General features: G+C 40.0%; 1 protein-coding gene across 2 annotated transcripts in view; it reads right to left on the reverse strand.

Moving 5' to 3' along the window:
• LOC144792047 (T-kininogen 1-like) overlaps positions 1-24,464 on the reverse strand; it is a 207,062-nt gene that overhangs the window by 39,698 nt on the left and 142,900 nt on the right. For both annotated transcript variants that reach the window (XM_078666910.1, XM_078666909.1), the window contains 2 exons: positions 19,595-19,767; positions 11,299-11,400 (listed from right to left, as the gene is read on the reverse strand). In XM_078666910.1, coding sequence (XP_078523036.1) covers positions 11,299-11,400; positions 19,595-19,767 — 275 coding nt within the window. The remainder of the gene's footprint in view (positions 1-11,298; positions 11,401-19,594; positions 19,768-24,464) is intronic.

Here is a 24,464-nt window from a genome sequence, read left to right on the forward strand (position 1 = left end):
TGCCTCTCGTAGAAATTCAAGTAAGTCTTCCCAGCCATACTCGGCACAGCTCAGAGTGAGGAACCATGTGGGAGTTCCTAAGTTCCTCAGCATACATTTTAAATCACCATGACGACTGTACCAGTACTCATTAGTACCACGCTGACACGCCATGAGATTAATCAGGTGACAATCCAAAATACTGTCTTGGACATTGACTTTATCCATAAAGTCACTTGCCGAGATGTTGTGCATCTGTATACCACTTTTCAAGATGTGGTTCACTGCATATGACAGTCCAGACAGATCGCTTTCAAACAGGAGATGAAACAAATAGGGAATGCATTGTCGAAACCTAGCATCTTCTGCATACAATCGTAAAGTCCGGTATTCAGAAGCAGGAATTTGATGAGGTCGCTCATCATATCTTCCTCCTTGACCTGTTGGAAATAGCTGTGGGAAACACCGAGCTTCCAAACTTTCCTCCCAGACACTAATGGGACTCCCTTTGGCTTGTTTCATTTGAAACAACTCAATAGCATTCCCCATGACTTCCTTGGAATGCAAAGGATGAACACTATAATGTTCATATATTTCTTCACTTTTAGAGGGTTCTACTTTCTCAATTTGACCAGCACACAAATCGCTATCCTCTTCCTTACTTACTTCCTCTTCTGCAACATATACATTCTTATAGTACTTATTATTTTTTTTCAAATACAATGTTGCCTTTTTGACTTTCCTAACATCCACTAAATCTTGCCATATTTTTTTATTCTTTGTCGGAACCCCATTAACTAAGATAACCAGAGGTTCCTCTTCCACTTTTTCTACTCCAATTGTGTTAATGTTTTTCTTCAAATCTAGAGGCAAATAAACAACTCTTCCCTTTAATCCTCTCTGTAAATCTGATGGAGGCAATTTCCCTGTCTTTGGCTCCATTCTTACAATAGCCTGAAAGGGATGGATACTTTGAATCAAAATAGATTCATAAGTATTTAAATCCTTCAAATCAGAAGGAATCTCAACCAATTCCAGATTATTATGAACCGCTCTAGCAGGCATCTGGTTTTGATTTAATTTATTACAACAATAAGTACACACACGTTGATCCGATCCCAAATCAAAACAATTTTCTACCATCAAGTATGTAGCGAAATCCTTCCATTCACTATTATTTTCCCTTTCACTTTTTGCATATAAATCCACTAACTTAGTCTGATTCTTATAATAAGTGCGTCGACAACACACACAAGTGAAATTAGGCCTCTCACTTGATTTCACCTGAAACGTGGCAATTTCCTTCTGAAAATTATCTGTACTGGAAACCTGTACACTATCTTCCACATTACCCTCTTCTTCTGGGTCAATTTCAACATTCTCCTCTTTACTTCCAAAGTAACAAAACTCAATTTCTTCACACATATTCTTCACATCTATTTCAGAACCATGCAAAAGAGCAGCGCATCATTGTTTAAGCATAACTGCTGGACTCTTAGCATAATACAACATTCTAACTAATTTCCTCACTTTATTATGATGCATTGCTAGCATCCTGAAATGATGAAAAACACTCTGGCATACTCTCCTGGAAAGACAAGCCAGTGAATGACCATGCAAACCTGTCACTTCTCTCACTCTGCAAGGATCTAATTCTTGCAACAACTTCATTTTCTGCTTCAAACTTTTCTTATTAAATGTCCGTACAAAATCACAAAGCAAATTGATGGAATCCTGTCGCACACTGCAAATACTACTACACTTCCAGGTGTACACAGGTCCCTTAGGACGTCTTCCTAAAACCTCATTACCTAACATCTCTTCTGCCTCTGTTGTCACAAGTTTTTCTTTTTCAACTGGACAACCATCTTTCACCTCATAAGCTCGACCGCTGGTGTCAACTGCATGCACCAAATCATTATCCTGGAAATAACTCTCCTCATTGAAAAATGCCTCACAACTTGAACTATGCATCCATTCTCCGGAAAAAACTTCACAAAAATTACTACGATTAACTATTCTCTTCCATCTACTATTTCTTTTGAAATCATAAATTGCCTTGTTTAGCTTCCTAATTCTATTGATTATCAAAATAAATAACTTTCGTTTAATTTCAAATGCCTGATCAATAACTTTCTCAACTTTTTTTTTTCTCTTATAAAAAAACCACTTTCTGTTGACCTTTCTTAATATTTTTTAACAAATTGCCAATTATCCTGTTGCGGAACATTCGTTTACGAATGTCCCTAAACTGTTGTTTCCTTCTACTATCATGCACAGAGTTATCTCTTGCTCTAGCAGTAACATTTTTGATTGGCCTTTCCTTTCCGTTTAAATTGCTTCTCTTTTTCTGGACAAAAACATTTTCTGTAGTACTACTTTTTTTTCTAGAAATGTTTCTTATGAATGTTTTCGTGGTCTTACCCGGTGCTTTCTTGGTGACTTCACGATTTTTTATTGTAGAGGACTGCTGCAGTAAATGATGGACCTCCTGTCTTTGACGTTTTGTAGCCTTTCTCATTCTATCCTTAGTTGGCATTCTCAAAATTTGAAATGATCTGCAGTTGAATCTGTGGTAAAATATAATAAAAAAATTTATTAACCACTATTACCAAACAGTAAATCAATAACAGTCATCAAAAACTTAACACACTACTTGACATTTTTACATAGAATATTTTTTAGTGCTTTGGCAAATTTAGAATACACAAATATCAGAAAAGAAATGGAATTCTTCTTCATTTTACCTGTCCTGTTTTATATGTGAATCTGATCTAATTTTATGAGCATATTTTAATATTTTATTGAAGACACTACACATAACCTGTTTTTGAAGGTGTGTTTAATTTTAAATGAAACGGTTTACATTATTACTTTTCATTTATTGTAAATTTTTAAAATAAATGTTTATAGTTCCATAGGCTCAAGCAGGTCAGCTTCCCACCCTATGTCATACAATTCTGACAAAACGGCATCCTCATCATGTTCTTCATCATCCTCAGGATTTAAATCATCCAAGGGATCTACTTCCACTGACGTTTCAATTACAAGTTCAATGATAAGGTCGAGATCAACTGATTGCTGATTGTCACTCATGGTTGATGTTGTCGTTATCTTTAAAGAAAGAGAACAACAATGAGATGTTGCAGAGTAAGAGACAAATCTCAGAGATTATAATAGTAAAATTGTTTAACAAGAGTAACATTTTGCAGCTATTATTTAGCCATGTCCAGCGATGCTGAGGAGGTGAGGCCTATGTCCAAGTTTTCAGTGAACAGGACTCATCTCTTCTTAACCTTGGATAAGCCTCACCGACTCTATGTCCCCTGCTCATACTTAAATGTACAGGGGCAGATTTATGCTAAGTGGCGCATCCCCACGGATGCACCAGTTAATGTGCACCGCTGCTCTGCCACCCATAGTGTGCCGCATTTACAATGTGGAGCACCATTGAGCAAAAACAGCACAGATGCGTCACGCATCTGTGCCGCAAAAGCAGCACATTGCAGGAATCACGTCATAAGCGCGACATGTCTACTGCAATGCACAGGAGGAAGCCTCACATTGCATGGTGCATCACTTCTTATGCCTGTTCCAAACAGGCGTACGGATTTGATTCAGCAATGCTATAAAGCTGACTCAGTGAAATCTTCTAAATTTCACTGTGTTACTTTTACAGGGCTTTCATGCAAATTAATGCATACCTTGCAACAAAACACCTATATGAAAACTGACGCAGGTTTCATGTGGCACAGGACTTTACAGCATGACACATCTGCCTAGATGCATCAAGTTGTAAATATGTCGCCACATAGCAAATCTTTTGCACCGCCGCTGCATCACAAAAGTGGCGCAAAAGAGACATACACCTATCATAAATCTGTCCCTAACATTTTAAATGATTGATTCAAGATTACGATAAAGTGTGGCCTATCCAGAGGTTTGTTTGAGGTGAGGCCTACTCAGGGTTGCAGATGAAATTTACGCTTGTTGAAGAGTACAGAGGAGATAATACATGTGAAGGCCTACCAATGAAGTATGTCATATCCACTTCACTCTTGAACAAAGGCCAGACCTTTTCTGTGTCCGTGGACAGACCTAAACTTCATCTGCACAATGTCATTCGTAAACTTAGGAAACACAGGTGATGTAATTGAAAAATGTGGAGTTTCTTTTCCTCATTTCACAATCACATCACCTGTGTTTCCTTTGCTTAGGTATCTCATAGTGCAGATGGACTCTAGCATATCAAAGAGTACACATAAGTTGAGCAGTGTATACAACAATTTTGACATTTACAGAAGATTCAGCTTCTTATCTTGTTGGAGATGAAATGAGGCCTGTCTTGCAACATGGTGCATATTTTGCATCACTGCTGCATCGGTTTCATGTGGCATGGGACTTTTCAGCATGACACATCTGCCTAGATGCATCAAGTTGTAAATATGTCACCACATAGCAAATCTTTTGCACCGCCGCTGCGTCACAAAAGTGACGCACAGTGACGCAAAAGAGGCATACACCTATCATAAATCTGTCCCTAACATTTTAAATGATTGATTCAGGATGACGATAAGGTGTGGCCTCTCCAGAGGTTTGTTTAAGGTGAGGCCTACTCAGGGTTGCAGATGAAATTTACGCTTGTTGAAGAGTACAGAGGAGATAATACATGTGAAAGCCTACCAATGAAGTAAGTCATGTCCACTTCACTCTTGAACAAAGGCCAGACCTCTTCTGTGTCCGTGGACAGACCTAAACCTCATCTGCACAATGTCATTCGTAAACTTAGGAAACACAGGTGATGTAATTGAAAAATGTGGAGTTTCTTTTCCTCATTTCACAATCACATCACCTGTGTTTCCTTTGCTTAGGTATCTCATAGTGCAGATGGACTCTAGCATATCAAAGAGTACACATAAGTTGAGCAGTGAATACAACAATTTTGACATTTACAGAAGATTCAGCTTCTTATCTTGTTGGAGATGAAATGAGGTCTGTCTTGCAACATGGTGCATCTTTTGCATCACTGCTGCATCGGTTTCATGTGGCACGGGACTTTACAGCATGACACATCTGCCTAGATGCATCAAGTTGTAAATATGTCACCACATAGCAAATCTTTTGCACCGCCGCCGCGTCACAAAAGTGACGCACAGTGACGCAAAAGAGGCATACACCTATCATAAATCTGTCCCTAATATTTTAAATGATTGATTCAGGATGACGATAAGGTGTGGCCTATCCAGAGATTTGTTTAAGGTGAGGCCTACTCAGGGTTGCAGATGAAATTTACGCTTGTTGAAGACTACAGAGGAGATAATACATGTGAAAGCCTACCAATGAAGTAAGTCATGTCCACTTCACTCTTGAACAAAGGCCAGACCTCTTCTGTGTCCGTGGACAGGCCTAAACCTCATCTGCACAATGTCATTCGTAAACTTAGGAAACACAGGTGATGTAATTGAAAAATGTGGAGTTTCTTTTCCTCATTTCACAATCACATCACCTGTGTTTCCTTTGCTTAGGTATCTCATAGTGCAGATGGACTCTAGCATATCAAAGAGTACACATAAGTTGAGCAGTGTATACAACAATTTTCACATTTACAGAAGATTCAGCTTCTTATCTTGTTGGAGATGAAATGAGGCCTGTCTTGCAACATGGTGCATCTTTTGCATCACTGCTGCATCGGTTTCATGTGGCACGGGACTTTACAGCATGACACATCTGCCTAGATGCATCAAGTTGTAAATATGTCGCCACATAGCAAATCTTTTGCACCGCCGCTGCGTCACAAAAGTCACGCACAGTGACGCAAAATAAGCTTACACCTATCATAAATCTGTCCCTAACATTTTAAATGATTGATTCAGGATGACGATAAAGTGTGGCCTATCCAGAGGTTTGTTTGAGGTGAGGCCTACTCAGGGTTGCAGATGAAATTTACGCTTTTTGAAGAGTACAGAGGAGATAATACATGTGAAGGCCTACCAATGAAGTAAGTCATGTCCACTTCACTCTTGAACAAAGGCCAAACCTTTTCTGTGTCCGTGGACAGACCTAAACCTCATCTGCACAATGTCATTCGTAAACTTAGGAAACACATGTCATGTAATTGAAAAATGTGGAGTTTCTTTTCCTCATTTCACAATCACATCACCTGTGTTTCCTTTGCCTAGGTATCTCATAGTGCAGATGGAGTCTAGCATATCAAAGACTACGCAGAAGGTTACAACTGTATGGAACATGGCTATGTAAGTCAAATAATCAAAATCTAAATTTGCCAAGCACACATGGGGGCGTATTTACAAGGACCTTGCACCACAGGGAAAGGTCTTAAATTAAAATGGGAAAAATAACATCAGAGAGACTCAAAGGCCTTATAAATATGCCCCAAGCAACCTATGAAGCTCTAGCATTACATATCAAGAAACCTAATTGATTTCAAAAATCGTTTTTAAACACATCATCTAAATAAATTATATACCTACATTCATCAGGAAGTGACTGAAAATGCCCTAAGACACATGAAAGCGTTTTTTTTAAGCCCTTGCTCCATTTTTAGATCACTTTTAACATGGCTATGTAAGTCAAATAATCAAGATCTAAATTTGCCAAGCACAGATGGGGGCGTATTTACAAGGACCTTGCACCACAGGGAAAGGTCTTAAATTAAAATGGGAAAAATAACATCAGAGAGACTCAAAGGCCTTATAAATATGCCCCAAGCAACCTATGAACCTCTAGCATTACATATCAAGAAACCTAATTGATTTCAAAAAACGTTTTTAAACACAACTTGTAAAGCAATTATATTCATACATTCATGGGGAAGTTACTTAAAATACCCTAAGACACATGAAAGCGTTTTTTTTAAGCCCTTGCTCCATTTTTAGATCACTTTTAACATGGCTATGTTAGTCAAATAATCAAGATCTAAATTTGCCAAGCACAGATGGGGGCGTATTTACAAGGACCTTGCACCACAGGGAAAGGTCTTAAATTAAAATGGGAAAAATAACATCAGAGAGACACAAAGGCCTTATAAATATGCCCCAAGCAACCTATGAAGCTCTAGCAGTACATATCAAGAAACCTAATTGTTTTCATAAATCGTTTTTAAACACATCAACTAAATCAATTAGATACCTACATTCAAGGGGAAATGACTTAAAATGGCCTAAGACACATGAAAGCGTTTTTTTTAAGGCCCTTGCAACATTTTTGGGTCACTTTTAACATGGCTATGTTAGTCAAAGAATTAAAATCTAAATTTGCCAAGCACAGATGGGGGCATATTTACAAGGACCTTGCACCACAGGGAAAGGTCTTAAATTAAAATGGGAAAAATTACATCAAAGGAAGTCAAAAGCCTTGAAAATATGCCCCAAGCAACCTATGAAACTCTAGTAGTACATATCAAGAAACCTAATTGATTTCAAAAAACGTTTTTAAACACATCTTGTAAAGCAATTATATTCATACATTCATGGGGAAGTGAGTTAAAATACCCTAAGACACATGAAAGCATTTTTGTAAGACCCTTGCACTTTTTTTGCATCACTTTTAACATGGCTATGTAACACAAACAAACAAAATCTATTTGTAAAACACTTGACACAAAGCAACATTTTAAATACACAACTTTCTTCATAATTTTCTCCCTAAACCATACTATTCTCTACCTAAATTAAATGAATCTTTTCTCACCTTGGCAAATACTTTATGAGTTTCAAAACAGTCTCAGAAACACACCAAATTGTCTTTAGCAGAGCAAAAGGTATGCACTCCAGAGTCTGCAGCTATGAAAAGCACAGAAATGCTGTAACTCATCACACATATCTCTCATGTCACCCAATCAAAACTCTTCCCTCACTTTTTTCAAATCAACACCCTTCCCCCCTCTGGCCTTTCTGCCTTTTTTGCATAGCAACCACCTCCTGAAAGACCTCTCATGTTTGCAAGTTCACACAACAATGTTTCAATTGAACTCTGAACTCTCAGTGCACCTGCGTATCCAGTGCAATCTTTCATTAAATGATTTTTTCTTGACCATTCAAATTACATCTTTCAAACAACACATCCATGCACCCTAACTTTCTGTTTTCAGCAACCAAAATCCACCAATCACTGCTACTGCTTCTTTAACACAGAAACTCCACAGTTTTTTCCATTTTAAACTCTTATTTTTCCAACTACCATTTCATTGCCACACTTCATCTGACTGCAGCAGAACCTACTCTCACCATGTTTTCTGTCTGGATTGTTGGACATAGTTACATCTACTGGGCTCAAAGGTATGCTGAGAACAGAAATTTACCTAACCTCAATTTACAAGATGTGGAAATTAAGTGGTTTGGCCACAGAGGATTAAAATGTCACCAATTGATACCATTGGTGAAAACCTTTATGCATTTGCCTAAACCTGACCTGTTAATTTTGCACTGTGGAGGTAATGACTTGGGCACTTTGACTGGTGTAGGTCTGGAAATGCTTTTAAAGGACACCTTTGAGCACTTGATGGCACTTTTTCCTCAAACTGCCTTGGTATATTCAAATATATGCCAAAGACAGAAATGGAGGTGGTCGAACCAATTTTGTCCACAAATTGAGAAGTCGAGGAAGCATGTAAACAAATCTGTTTCAGCTTACATGAGAGACCATGGAATGGGCTCCATGTACAACAATAACTTGCGTTACTACATGCAAGATATCTACAGAGGAGATGGAGTTCACTTCTCAGATGAGGGCAACAGAGTTTTCATTTTGAATTTAAGACTGTGCATTGGTACCTACTTATAAGTACCTAAATGTACCATAAACCCAAAAGCTCTTCTCAGAGCTACCCTACATCTGATCACTCACAATTATTATTTTACTCTAACGTTTTTCACAAATTTTCAACAAAGTACGCTCCCCGGAGCGCTACCCGGTACGCGAACCGGAAGCTAACCGCGCAATTTTTTTTTTTAAAATGTTTTTTTTCCGCACATATGGGCCTCCTCAGCCACCCTCAGAAAACCTAGGGGGTCAAGATACGTCTACCGTGCCCCCTTCTACCCATTCTGAACATTATTTGCCCTCCATCTTGTATTTTAATTCGACCGAAACACAAAATGGTGGACTCCCGTAACGCTGCAGGTTCGCGTACCGGGGCGCTCACCGGGAAGCGCTCCATCAAAAAAGGTGGGGAAGTAATTTATAGAAGAAACCCTGGAGACACTTTCACCAAATATAGATTTGCTCATACTACATACCAATCCCTACCATTTTCACAAATTTGGTTGGAATTCCATTTAGCCATTTAGCCTGTAGACCTCTCTAAATACCCTGAGGTAAATTACTTCACAAAACACATCTGAAGTGTTGGAATTGACAACCAATTAAAATGTTACTTTCATTTTCTATTTTTTTTTACCTGACATTTGATTGGTTATGTACCTGAATATATATAAAGAAAGAGAAGGAAACACAGCCATTTTGACTACTACTTCCTGGTGTACATTTCAATAGGATTTTCACTAATAACTTCAACTTCTTTTTAAAGGTAAGTTGTTATTTTAAAAACTGAAGTATATTGTGCACTTTAAGTTAATATGGTAAACTTTTTCTGATAGTTATATACTATCCCTCTGTAGTAGTTATAGATTTAGATAGACTTCTCTGTTATAGTTATGGATGGAGCTAGGCTTCTCTTGTATAATTATGAATTTACTTACGTTAAATCACATACACTTTTTTATATTCCTACTTCCACTCTGATACTATACACTGCCCAAAGATAAATTCACTGTTAAAAACTGCCTATCTAAAATTAATCCCAACAGTGCCCTATCTCTACTAATATATATTTTTTTAATGCAAATTTCAGACAAAATGTTAGGCGAACAGAAAGTTTCATTTGAAATTGTCCTTGCAGAGACCAACCAAGAAATCATTGATCCAAATGACATTGAATTTATGGATGAAACTTGGGACCAAGAACTACTGCAATGTGTGCAATCAGTAGATGTCCTCCTTGAAAATGAGGACATTTTACACACTCAAACATTACAAGCTATGTTCAATGAAAATAACGACATTTCAGACAGTGAAATATTAGACATTTTATTAAATTTTGAAACACAATGACAATAATAAATAATTGCTTAAAAAATAAAGAAATAAAAAAAATCAACAAAACAAACAATCAATTAACATACAATATTTGAAAAGTCTATCATTCTTTTTTCCTTATAGTACGCTCCCCAGAGCGATTCCTGGTGCGCGTACCGGGCGCTCCCCACGCAAAAAAAACAAAAATTTCTTTTCTTTTTTTTTGCCCCGCGGGGCCCTTTTAAAGCCTCCACATCAAACCTAGGGGGTCAGGGAGGATCTACTATGCCCCCTTATGGTCATTTCCCCCTTTGTTTTGGCCTCCTCTTGTCTCTCGATCCTACCGAGAGACAAGATGGCGGCCGCTCCGGACTGTTTAGAATGTTGACAGACACCGGAGAGCCAATCAGCTTCGCTACGCGAAGTTCCGTTACGCGTCAAGTACGCGAACCGGAGCGCTACCCGGAACGCGCTTACAGATATATATCTTTTTTTGAACGTTAATTTCTCAAAATCCACTGGCTCACATATATTGAGACCTAGCAAAGGCACATCGGGCTACCAGTCCCTACAATTTTGCCAAGTTTCGTGCAAATCCATTCAGCCGTTCGGGCTAAAAGTGAGGCCAACCGCCCTATGGAAATTAACATGGGAAAAACACGTTTTGGGACCCCCCTTTTTTCTCAGCCCCCCCTTGACAAACCCCCCCCCCCCCAAATTTTCAGTGGCTGCTCAGAAACAAAATGTTCCATTTTCCTGAAAATTTCAGCCAATTCCGTCCACAAACGCCAAAGTTATTAGACATAGAATTTTCAAAAATCCCATAGAGAAAAAATCCTAACTATATATACCTACTGGCGACCGCCAGTAGGTAATATATATATATATTTATATATGTTACAACATCAATTGGGTTCTTAAATACCACAATGTAAATCAACACACGGTAAAGGGCAATGCTGTGTGTTATATTGTGAGTCAGTGTTTGCTCCACAGTGAAATATCCACAAAATTATACAAGGTAAGCAGGAAGCTAACCATAGACATGTTATTTTAGAACCATTGTTGGAACTGATTAAGCCAACTAAGGGAAAATTCCTGTTATTAAATGTTGAATAGCATTATGGTGTGATCTTTAAAGAACACTACATTGCTATACAGTTCACACTACGCCTTCTCAAAAATCCAGACTAAGATACATACACCTATTTAGAAGCCACTTACTTCATTTTTTTCACAACCTGGATGAACGCCTGCAATTTCATCCTTGGAGCAATTGGTTTCTTTTACTGAATATTCAATTTCATATATTGAGCCATACACCACCTGCAATAGTGAGCCATATAAAATGCCACATTATTGTCTGAATTCAAAATGGACAAATTTTACATAGATGATATCTATATACAACTTTATACCACTTAGACACCTAACACCGCAACAACTTTGTAATGAACAAATCCAGTCTAACCTGAAAATGTTCTCAACCCTAAATTAAGAATTGGTTTTATTCGGTGCCTCACAGGCAAAGAATGTTCAGAAAATTGATTAATGGTGCCAAAGATCAACCAACTATCTTAGATTTATAAACTGGAAGAAAGACAAAAAGAAATCCCAATCAATATCACTTATTTGATCATAAATAGCTTTGTGTTTTATGTCAAACAGAAATCTCCATTAACCAGTTGTTCAAAAAGTAATTCAGTTGTTGAATAATTGAGTTTATCTACAGGTATACCATGCCAAATCACTGCTGAATTAGTTGATGAGCAGCAAATACTGATAACTATTTACACATTCATTAAGTTTCAATTGGAACATTCTGAGCTGAATTTGTATTTGACATTACTGAAACAGGACTAAACTATAATTTGCTTTGTATATAATAAGTACAAAATAGAGAAAACGACTCACTATTGTGTGTAACTGAAAACTGAATTAGAATAGGAATTCTGTAGTTGTGTAATCATCAGGCACAGACATAATACAGGAGTTAGTTGTGAATTTCCTCAATTTAAAAACAGTATATTTTATCACCAGTAAGCAAATATGGACTCTTCATGTGATGCACCACTTTTATAGACACATATGAAATTAATAAGATAAATGTTCCTTGCCTCAAGTATTTAAAACTTACAGACATGTGACCATCATTTCATGGAATTCATTTTAATAACAATAGATGATATTATTTGCACTATTACATAGCAGTATTTATGAACCACAGGGAAAGGAAAAATCTAATCTTAATCGGTTTTCTGAACAAAATCCCATAGTGTGACCGAGCGGTTGAAACAAAGTGACAGTAAACATTAGCTCCAATAATAGGAAATCTATGTATTCATGAGAAAAATATCATCACATGAGCTGAACGGATAGAGTTAGCTGTAACTCTGAGTATGACTTTACATTTACTTTATTAAGCAACTTGTAAAACGGGCAAATACCCTTGGGTGTCTCGGCGCTGCGGACTAAAAGGAAAGGAAAGGCCATGAAGCGGGTGACTTATTGGTTGAAGAGCCAGTTTTTACTTGTTTCCTGGAGGCTAGCAGGGTGGGACAAGTCTTAATATGAAGGGGAAGCATGTTCCACAGTCTGGCAGTGGCGACTGTGAATCTCCTATCGCCCCATGAGGCTTTCTTGGTTCGAGGGACAGTCAAAAGGTTGGCTGCTGATGAGCGCAAGGGTCTACTGGGCGTGTATGAGCTGAGAGCTTTTTTTAGAAACTCAGGTCCTGTGTTGTGGGTTGCCTTGTACGAAATGCATAACACCTTGAATTTGATTCTGCTTCTTATGGGCAGCCAGTGGAGCTGTCGCACCACCTTAGATATCGGCTTAAACTTGGGGGTGCCCGATAGAATCCTTGCGGCTGCGTTCTGCACCAGTTGTAGCTTACTCAGGATCTTTTCATGGGCATTGATTAGGAGACCATTACAGTAGTCAACTTTCAACATTACCAGTGTGCTGATAAGAGTTCTACCAGCACTGATTTGGAGAAATGGTGGATTTTTTTTAGCATCCTAAGGACGTAGAAGTATGAGGAGACAACTGCGTTGGCTTGGTGTGTGAAAGACAGCTAGTCGTTAAACATAACACCCAGGTTTCTGACCTTTGCGACGGGGGACGGAGGTGATCCCAGCTTGGCTGGCCACCATGGGGGGGACCAACCAAGGGAGAGTTTACCAAAGATCATCACTTCCGTCTTGTCTGAGTTTAATTTGAGGCAATTGTTAGCCATCCAAGCACTGATGGCCAACATTCCTTCTTGAAAGGTTGCCGCAACTGCCCCATCATCATTGTGTATTGCTAGCACCAATTGTGTATCATCAGCGTACGATGTTAGAGCCATCCCGTAGATTTGATAACCCTCGCCAGGACCGACACATATATGTTAAATAAGGTCAGACTCAGTGATGATCATTGTGGCACACCACACGGGAGCGTAAATGGTGGGGAGTTGAAATCGCCGACCTTACTAGCTGAGTCCGATTGGATAGGTTGGAGGACAGGAGGGCTTTGGCTCTGTGTCTGATGCTGATGGCTGAGACACGGTCGATCAGGGTGGCGTGATCGACCGTATCAAAGGCTGCTGATAAATCCAACATGCAGCTATAGTATTAATTCTATTAGAGATTTACTTCTTTGGTAAATATGTTTTTCTCCCTGTTTTAACTTTTCTTTATATACAATTTTAGAGACCACTGTTGGTACATATTCCTATATATTTGGCCCATAAAAAAATTTCCCTGAAGAAGTTCCTGCTCATGGGAGCAAAACGCATTGCCTGGTGAGTTTTTTTTTAAAAACAGGACATTCTGATGGCACTTAGATGCACAAGGTATGTTAACACTGTAGGGGATACTTTTGCCACTACAACATTGCCACTGCAAGAGAGCATTTGCACTATGTTTTCTCTACAAGTAGTGCATTATTCCATGTGCACAATATCACTTTCTCGACATTCCTGACAATTTTAATGTGAGCTTTCCATACAATTCTCTTTGGAAAGGGATTTTCTGATGCCCTTGATAGGACTATTGAGAGGACTAAGGGGCTGATTACGACTTTGGTGGTGTGGGAACAGGGTGGCATGCCACCACCCACATCACCAAAGTCAACCACCAGCTGCCCACCAGATCACAAGTTTTCTCATTGTCTGGCGTGTGATCCTTTGTCATTGCCACAGCGGTGCCACCGCAATGGGAACATCAAAAGGCGTTCCTGTATGGCATTGACTGTAAAGTCCATGCAGTGCAGAAAGTGCATGCAGGCACACAGGGGGTAGACCATGTGCCCCCTGCATGCATCCACAGCCCTTGAAGCAAAAAGGCCACCTTTGTTTTCTCACCACCACCTTAAACATAGTGGGTTCACTGCCATTGTTAAGGTCACTGTGAGGAAACTCGTAATAAAGTTGTCAGTGCCACGGCAGCACTGTCAAAAATGTTGCAGCCTCAGGACTGTAGTTCACTGTCGGTAATCGTGGTTCCCCGGTGTTGCAAGGGCCCTCTCACGGTTATTTAACTGATAAAATATATGAAAAACACTGCAATTATAAACTTCTTTAAAATGTGGATTCGTCATACCCAGACTGTCCTTGTCACTTAGAACATCTATTTTATTTAACCGCATGCGCGCTGCGGCGATTTTTGCGCTACGCGGCTTTTTTCAAAAAGCCGCGTTACATGACGAGCTCAGCTCGTCATCAGCGTGCAAGCGGCGCAACTGATGACGAGCTGAGCTCGTCATCAGCGCCGAAGGGGTTAACATTACAAATAAGAATACTGAACAAACAATATTATTGAAGAGTATCTACAAACCACAGAAAAAAAGATCCTGTGCTGTTGTGCTCCCATTCATCCTAGTAAAATTTGCAGTTTCATGGTAACTATACTTTAGTCACAGGCAACCAAGAGCAGAGATTGACTGGCCAGTTCAAATAGCAGACGATTTCTTTATAAGCAAATGCCCCCATTAAGCAGATTTATTGGAGGCAGGGCCAGTCACATGTTAGGCAGAGCTTTACATTTTTTTTTTTTTTTTTTATATTACAGAGTTTTAGATAGCACAAACTTGACCGGAATCGGGTATCAGAACGCTTTACATAGCACCAGTTGCATTACATGAGGGCACATTCATTTTTTTTTGTTAGACACAGGGAGATTAAGTGATTTGCCCAGAATCACAGGATGTTCAGCGTCATTGCCGAGACTCAAACCGAGTTCCCCAGATTCGAGGTTGACCGCCTAGCCGTTAGGCCAACTACTCTCCCTAAGTTGCCTCTGTGAAGCAAGGATGGTTATAATGTCCAGTTATGCTCAATTAAGCACTCCTCTGCCATTGTTATAGCCTAGTGTAGCTGTGAATATAGTCACACATGCAGAATTCTTACACATTTGTTACTGTCAGAACATTTATACAATTGGGACTGGTTTTGTGTTGAACAATGTGATTGGTTCCAGTTTATAACTGACTGTTTGATTAGAAGAGGTAGAGGCAAGCATTGCCATTGGGTGAGAGAGGATGATGCAATTTGTCCAAATGTTTTTGTAGTTGTCCACTGTCCCATAGTCAGGAACCCCTTGTACCGGTGACTATATGTTCCCTGTCCCAGTGTCAGTGTTGGGGTCCCATTTCTCCATGTAGATTATGGTGTCTCTGTGGTTACATCTGAGGAAAGTAGTTCTGGCAAAAGGTTTAGGTTGAGCCTATCTTTGAAAATGAAGTTTCACCAGGCTGACTTTCTCCATTTTAGAAATTCATCATAATGATGGATTATTAACACCCCTTTGTGTGGCTTTGTGCATCAGTGTCTCCACACCATTTTGTTTTTTAGTATTTACCACTCATGGTGAGTGTGTAAGTAAGTTTGTGTGTGTGTGGGACTGCTAGTGTATAAATGCCTAAATGAGTCAGTGTCCCCATATTGTGGGTCCACATCTCACAGTGTACAGGCCACTGTCTTGTGCCTCATCGTTGATATCCCTCTAGCAAATGTGCATGCCCACTTCTTCTGGTAATCAGGTCTGGTCGATCTAAGTCATGTGTCAGTATCTCGCTGCCTAGTGTTCATGCCAGCATTTTCCATTTCTAAGTCCATTAAAACATTTCTCCATTCCAATGTCACTGTCATCCTCTGTAAGTCAATTGATTCCCTTAAAGGAACCTCTTGAAATGAGACAGCATCTTCAGTGAGGCTGTTGTGAGGGGTGGAATGCTGGGGTGTTGATGAAAGCATAGTGGTTGGGAATGAAAAAAAAACTTCACCATGGTTGACAAGACCTTCATGGTAATATTATGTAAAATAAAAGGCACAGTTCTCCACAATTTTGCCAAGGTCTTTTTTATCCAACAGTCATTGCCCGCCTAACTCACTGTTCATGTCTTACCATCTTTGTTTCCAACAGCCCCCATTTAAGTGCCCATATATGACTCTCCAGGTGCAGTGAAGCTCCTGTCCACTGACCATTATCCTAATGCCACGTCTGTGGCAATATATCCCTGGGCCTGTGTTCCTATCAAGGTGTGCATGTTGTTATCTCCATATCCTGGTATCTGTGTCAGTTTAGTCTTCTCTATGAAGGCATACAAAGCTGTCCCTATGACTATACCTCTCTTTCTTACTATGTTTATTTTGCATCTCCACTTACCAGTGTCTGGGCTGTCTTTTTACAGTCCACTTGTGTGAGCCGTCCTCCTTGTCACAGTTTCTGTGTCTTCCTGCCCCTGTGTCTGCCTCTTCCTGTACAATAGTTCATGGTTCTATGTGGTCATGAACACACTTTTCTGTTTAGTTGTCAATGCCTTCTTAACAAACAACTAATGTCTCACTTTTCAAGCATCTTTGTTTCCTTGACCGGTGTCTATGTTTCCCTAATCTATGGACCAAGTCTGTCTGTCTCAGTTTTCATGTCTAATCCTTCCATTGTTGATCTCTATATGTCCAAATGTTCATGCTCCAGGGATAGTGTGTCCTTGTCCCAGAGTCCAGAAGTGGCTGGAAGGCAATAAGGGTGGAGGGGTGTGGCTAGGGTGGGGATGGCGGGGAGTTTGAGCGCGGGACAAAATAAAATAGGGGAACAACCACTTACCTCTCTCACTGTCTGCGGTTTCCCTTTGCTTCTCTGGGAGTCCTAGAACCAGGAAGCTTCAAGACTTCCACCAGCCAATCACAACGCTGCAATGCAGTGCTGTCATTGGTCGGAGCGCCTTGGAGTGGCACTCAGATGGGTACTGGGTGCCTTTGCATGATTCCCGCCAAGCTGTGTAATGCTGTCTAATGCAGCCTGGTGGGGAACATACAAAGGGGGTCATTAGCAAGGCGGGAGGACATACCCCCGGAAAATGGGACCTCCTGGCAATGCAAGTGGCGGTCCCACACATGCCATTAGGATGCGCCCGCCACACTGGCTGCGAGTCGTTGACATAGCGCAGAGTAAGGACCATTCCAAATGTTGAGGGAAGATTCTGACTGAAACACTGTAACAGGAGGTTTCTCTTTCTTCTGGTGGTTGAAGGAAACAAGGTTTAAAACTAGGTCTCTGCTTGTAGTGGCAAGGGAGGTTTGGGAACCTAACATCCGCTCCTGTGGGAGTCACACAGAGAGAGCCGAGGTGTGACATTTGCTTTCTGATGGTCCTTCACCAGTCTGATGGGCCTTCCTGAGGTATATTGGGAGGGAGGAGCTGACACTTACACCTATATAGGGCTGTGCCTGTCCCCACACAAATAGCTGCAAACCGCCCATAGTGAGTTAGGAGCCAGGGCAGGAAAGGCAGGGACCTTGTGATCTTCAAATGCATAACTGGGTATAAGTATTAGACCCCTAAAACCCCTAAATCAGAACTTTGCTAGAACCAAGGGCATTCTGCCTGGAAGACGAGCTGCTGTGCTACAGGAGGAACATCCACTCTGCTATATGCTATGCTGTCCTCGCCTGCTGCCTGCTGCTTCTTGTCTGGGAGTGAGAAGGACTGGACCTACTTTATATCATTGAAGCTAAGTTTCTCCAAGGGCTTGCTGGCTTGTCCTCTGTTCTTGAAGTCTCAGGGCAATCAAAGAATTCCTTCGACTTGGTCTCAGCTACTGGACTCTGCCAACTGTGAATCCTGCCCTTCCAACAGGTTCCAATCCAGTACTGGGCCTTGAATGTGAGTTCTGCAACTTTTTTCCTGCAGAAATCTGTGCAGTGGCGACATTGCGCTGGTAGGAAGCGACGTTGTGCACTTCGATTCCGAAGTAGTGCTTATCCCAAGGCATACCTGTGCGGCTCCACGACAACATGGGACCTGACTGCGAGGTTTGAGGAGGAGGCAGCGCCAATCCCAGGTCCCGATTGCGAGGCTTGATGATTGATCAGTGCCTGCACTGTAAGTGGTTCAACAACGATGCAGGACTCCACTGTGTTAACCGGAACTGATGCATCGAGTCGTTGATGCCAACACTTGTTCCATCCAAGGTACTTCTTCAGCAGGCCTGTGTGTGTCCTGTAGCCAGCCCGGCCTCCATCGCGGTCGGCATGAAATTTTGTATTTACCCTGGTCTAGTGCATCCTTAAGTAAGCGCTACTGACTTTAAAGCACAATATCGCAGTTTATTATTTACAAACATCATATCTCAAGTTCTACTAATTGGATTTTTGTCAATTTTGTCTTGTTTTATTTATAAACTATTCTCTATTTCTCTCAACTGGTTTGGTGTCTTTTTGTGGTGTTTTCACTGTGTTGTTGTGTTGAACAAATACTTTACACATTGCCTCTTAAGTTAAACCTGACTGCTCTTTGCCAAGCTACCAGAGGTTGAGCACAGGTACATTTAGGGTGTGTATCTGAATTATCCTGAATAGGATTGTGGCGTATACCACTGCCATCTAGAGATCCAATTTATAACAATGCTACTCTCTGGCCAGATACTCAGAATTTGAATATCCACCATGTAGTGTACGCTCTTAAGCAAGAGGCAGTACTTAAACAAAGTGCTGGTGCTGAGCAATGTCAAACGCCGATATAAATTAAACAGTGAGTGAAAGTGTCAATGTTTAGGTGGTTCAGTCTACGATTCTCAGTGTCTGTGTTTCCCCTATCTCAGTATGTAAGCCTTCTTATCCTAGTGTATGGGTCTCCCCCACCAAGGTCAGTGTTTTCGTGTCTCCTTGTTCAAGTGTTTGCCTGCTCAGTCAGTGTGTTCTTCTTGATTCCTTACCCCATGTCTGGTGTTCTTCACTCTATGGGTTAGATCTCTTGTCTTTACTGCAGTGGCTGTATTTGCTGATGTCAGTACCAATGTGTTTCTGTTCCCATCTTAGTATATGCCTGGCTCAGCATCTTTTTTTGTCTCAGCATCCATATATTCCTGCCTCTTTACCCTCCTCCATCAAGCTACTGCCTCAATATGTATTCCTTTCACACAGCTGTCTTTTCCTCATCAAGGTGGACCCATTCCTAAGAAAAAGAGTCAACTTTGCAAAATACACTTAAAAGAACATAAACTTAACAAGACCTGAAAACCATGGGATACACACCTGCTTTTTTGCTTTGGTGATTTCACCCAGTTTAAAATGGCTGGGATGGTCGCTTTCATCATTGAATTTTTGAAGGGTATGTTGTAGGATTGCCTGTAGCTCTTCGCTGGTTCTCCTCACGGGGCGTGCACACTGACGACACATTGTGTGTGGCAACAACACACGACGTCCATCTTAAAGACGAAAATCAAAACATCAGTTACTGAAACAGACATTTCATCTCTCACTACCCAGCTTTTGGCAAATTTCACTTGATGACCATCAAAAGGTATTCAGATTTTCCAATTTTCCAAAACAGTCCTTCATGTAGACTTTCTCAAATGTGGGAGAGGAAGATGCTGCTGGAAGTGATGGGAGGGGGTGGTCTGTTTGTCTGGACACAAGTTATTGTTTGTTTGTTAAAATAATATTTAGTGGATTATGGTGATCAGGGTGAATGAAGGCCTTAAGTTGCCAAAGGTGTTTATGGAGAGAAGCATGCACAATATGACATTGAACATGGCTAATTATAAATAACAGGAGGTTTTCAAACCAAACACACCAAGTTTCCCTCCCTCTGTCTATGTTATGTCACTTGAAACCCACTCAGTGGAAAACAAACTTTATATTACTTAATGGATAATCATATATAATATTAAGAATCAAAAATTCAAGATTCCAAACCCAGTTCTTCTTCTTTAACTTCAGAGTGAGTTTAGTCTTTCATAAGCAATGGAGTTGTGAATAATGGTCTGTTGTCTCACCCCCCCCTTCTCTGTCCAATCTCTGCAATCCCAAGGGAGGTGGCAAATGTTGGTGTTTTGGTACCACAAACCACCCTCTTTCATATCAGCCACGAGTCTCTGCAGTTCACAACTCTGCTGGGTGGGGGTGGCTGACAGGACAACATGTGACTACAATTTTATACATGACAGCAACTGTGGGAGGTGAGGACATATTGTGCGTGGTTCGCCCATGACTGCTTTACCCTTGTCCAGCTGATCCACAGGGGTATATGCACAGGATAACACTGTACTTGGATAGCTATCAAGGATATAGGGGCAGATTCACAGAACTAACTTAAGACAAAATCCTAAACTTACTACTTTTGGTATTCACAGAAGTTAAGATTTTGTCTTAAGTTTGTCTTAAGACAGACTTAAGACAGACTTAAGTTAGGATTTTGTCTTTAGTCTGTCTTAAGTCTGTCTTAAGACAAACTTAAGACAAAATCCTAACTTCTGTGAATACCAAAAGTAGTAAGTTTAGGATTTTGTCTTAAGTTAGTTCTGTGAATCGGGCCGATAGACTTTTCCATGTCAAGATCCCAAGAGGCATCATAAACAACTTGTAAACTCTGAAATCCACCTCTCTCTAAAAGTCTGTATGATTTTCTCTGAAGACACCGTTCATAAAGAGCATGTCTCCAAATGTAATGGTAATTAGAAACCAGATGTATGTTTTATTGGGGGGCCCAGTTTACACCTCTAAGAAGTGTACAGGTCAAAAGGCCCATGCCACCACCCATCAGTCTCCCCAAAAAATAAAGAGGGTCAGTAGTAACTCTTCATTAAAGGTGACAAGGAGTCTTTGGTATACTTAAATTCAGGCCAAGTCTATCACTCTGCCTAACAACTTGAGCAACTTGCAGTGGTTTTGCAGTGTGAAACTCAGAGTAGGCCAAAAATGAATCACAGTGAGTCAGGATATCACAGAATACTTTCCTCAAGGGACTTATAACCCAACACCTTATAGAACAGTTGAACGCGTGAATCATAAGGAGCGCAAATTACTGGTTCAATTTTGGAAACAGTGATAGTCCATACACATAGTAACACCCCTACTGTCTTCCTTGCAACCAGCATAGAAGATGCAAAGGGTCTGCTAGATGTCTGAGTGTTGTTAGCCCTCTTATGGTTTGAAATTGACTACTAAATTATTCGATATATGCTGAAGCATCTTATGAAGACATGCTATGATGAGCGTCATTGCTTAAGATATAATGTTATAGTCCTAAAACCTATTTGGAAGTTCAGCAAGTTGGGTCAATTTGTGATATCAATTTACAGTTTTCTACCAGATAATGAGGCAATGGAGAATCAGATACATTGATGGTAATGGTTTCAAAATGTGGGTTGGTTTTGACCATGATAGGACCCTTGGCTCCCAACAGTGGTAGATGCGGCATTGTCAATAAATTTTGAAACAGCAATTTCTAAAAATGTGTAGTTTGTTTACAAATGTGCATATCCACATCTGACCTGACATATAAGGAGTCTTCTCAATGCCAAAGAATGTTTCACAGGCAAGGAATCCATCTCAAGTCCTACATCAGTTTCTTACATTTCTAGAAATGTACTCTGTCACTTTTTGGGTGAAATGTTAATCACACTACCAATTTGTATGATTTTGAGATTCCTAAAATTGTACAAAAATCTTATTTTTGAAAAATTAGCAAAAGTTCAAGTTGCTTGGATTTTGGTCCGAAAAATATGTAAAATAATAAGAGGATGTTTCACTTCTGTTTCGATCCAATTTTATTTTTCAGAATTATTGTTAAAATTGACAGATGCTTTTCATTCAAACCCCATTTTATATCTCCTTTACCATGAACTATTCAAAGAAATATTTTTGCAAATTTTGATACATTAGAAGAGTTTTTCGAAAAATTTGTATAACTTATGTGGAACCGACTTTCTGTATACAAGCAATGTGAAACATTATATTTTCGAACCAAAGTAACTGTGCACCACTCTACAATCTGTAGTGTTTTCTGCATTATGTAATACGATATATTGCACCTGAATTACATGTTTTTTTATTTGTATTCAATTTGGACAGCACTCCAAAGCTCACCAGGATGGAGTTTGGCTATGTGAAGCATGTTTATATAAATGAATAATCAAGTGAATAAAAGAAGAAACTTTATAGGAGAAATATAAGCCATATTTGCCTACCTAGTAGCATGTAAGGAACACAAAGAAACATTGTGTGATATTTATTACCTCCTCATCAATATTCCTGGTCGTAGTCTTCATGTAGGGAGCAATTAATTGAAATCGCAGAGTTGTCCACACTAATGTAGCAAAAAACTGTTATAACTATACTTTCACCATCCTCATATGGATTCACATGTGCACCACTATTGCCCTGAAGTATATAAATTAAGAAGCACTATGTGCCTGTTTTTGTTTCTATGCAATCAAGAAATCCACCTAAACTTGTATTTATCCAAGAAAAACATTTTTAATACAGAATTTATATTGTTGGCTTACATCTGCTTTCGGGAGCCTTGTATTATACTTGTTTTCGTTCAAGGAAAGGAGATCTACTTTAACAATCCATGTATTATGTAAATCTTATAGTTCTGACCAAATGCATTCATCTGGAAGAACTGCTCTAGTAGGTTTTCAAAGGCTGGAAGTACTAGGTTGGAGGACTGGTCCTGCTTCCGCAATATCCCACACTTTCACTAGTCATGGTCTTAATGTGAAATGGGAGCAAGCGCTGGATGGTTTTCTCCCATTTTGTTTAATCAGGATTTTTAAAATGTTAAATATAAAAGGTGACCACTGCCTGACTTTAAAATGGTGGAGCTTTTGTGAGCCTACTAGCCCAATACCTTATAAGAGTCCAAAGGCAACATCTAAAGCGGGAAACTGGAATCTTGTGTATTTGTGTATGTGAGACAGCATAATTTTTCAGACAATAAATAGTATAGAGCACTGAGAAAGTACTGCAGGAAAAGGAAACACAAGAAATATGTACCCCCTCCTCTCCTTTGCAAAATAATTGCCCGCCAGCTGAACCTCCTGAAGCTGTACTAACTGTTGGGGGCATTCAACTGCCAGTTCAGGAGGCTGTGGCTGCTGCATTCAGGGCTAGAGGTTATCCACCAGGCCTCCAGTTTCCTCAAATGGACAACACAGATCAGGCCAAGGACCTTGAGGATGAGGACACCTGGGGGCATTTAATTCTAGGTTCCGAACTGGTGGAAGTCCCGCAGCATCTTAGAGAAAATGTGTCTGTTAGAAAAGGGCGTCTTTGGTTGGCAGTGACCCTGTCCAAGTAGCGACCCTTCCTTCTAGTCGGAGTAAGTGGATTACACACCTAAAATAATTAGTGGAAATAGTGCGTGCACAGCTAGGGTTCTCCAGTAATTAAAATAGTTCTTTGTGCTCCTGGGTATCACTCTCCGAACCAGAGTGTGTGTTTAAATGAACTAGATCGCATCCCCATAAACGTGGGCTTTATCCCCAGGGCACTGGTTCATATCTCTCATGTGAAATTTTGTCAAGTTCAATAAAGTTTTATACACCTTTTTTTGTTTGTTTCCAAGTTGGGTTTATTTTAGTTTCCCATCCAAGGAAAATTATGTTTCATAATTCAAATACTTAATAATAGTTGAAGATATCACTTCTGGGCTGTGCACACTGACTCCTCTTTGTAAATGTTACAAGTTGAACTGAATTTAACAATCAAATAGAAGATCCGTGTGGAAACAAAAGAGCCTTTGGACAATCATTCACTAACAAAAATGCTGCACAGTTCTTTTGTGGAAGGAAGCATGGCCAGGGAGCCCCTTCAATTGACAAATTCTATTGTCAGCCAGTAAGCACCGAGCCCCCTATAGCATGATCATGCCCCATTACATCCATATTTTCCAGTGCAAAGAAGAAATATTTTTTCCTGCAAGAACAGAGGAAGGATGTGAACGGCCAATAGGACATTCCTAAGTATGGTTATCAAATTTAATTCAATCTTCTATCAGATATCTTTTGAGGAGAGACCATCCTGATGGCATGTCAGTTGAAACAGTAGACACTGACAAAAGACGTTCAAGATCTTCAGCTGAAGAAAACATTCATGCCAGTCCCAGACAATGAGAGAG

The sequence above is a fragment of the Lissotriton helveticus genome, chromosome 11 (genome assembly GCF_964261635.1).
Source record: "Lissotriton helveticus chromosome 11, aLisHel1.1, whole genome shotgun sequence".
Classification (NCBI taxonomy): Eukaryota; Metazoa; Chordata; class Amphibia; order Caudata; family Salamandridae; genus Lissotriton; species Lissotriton helveticus.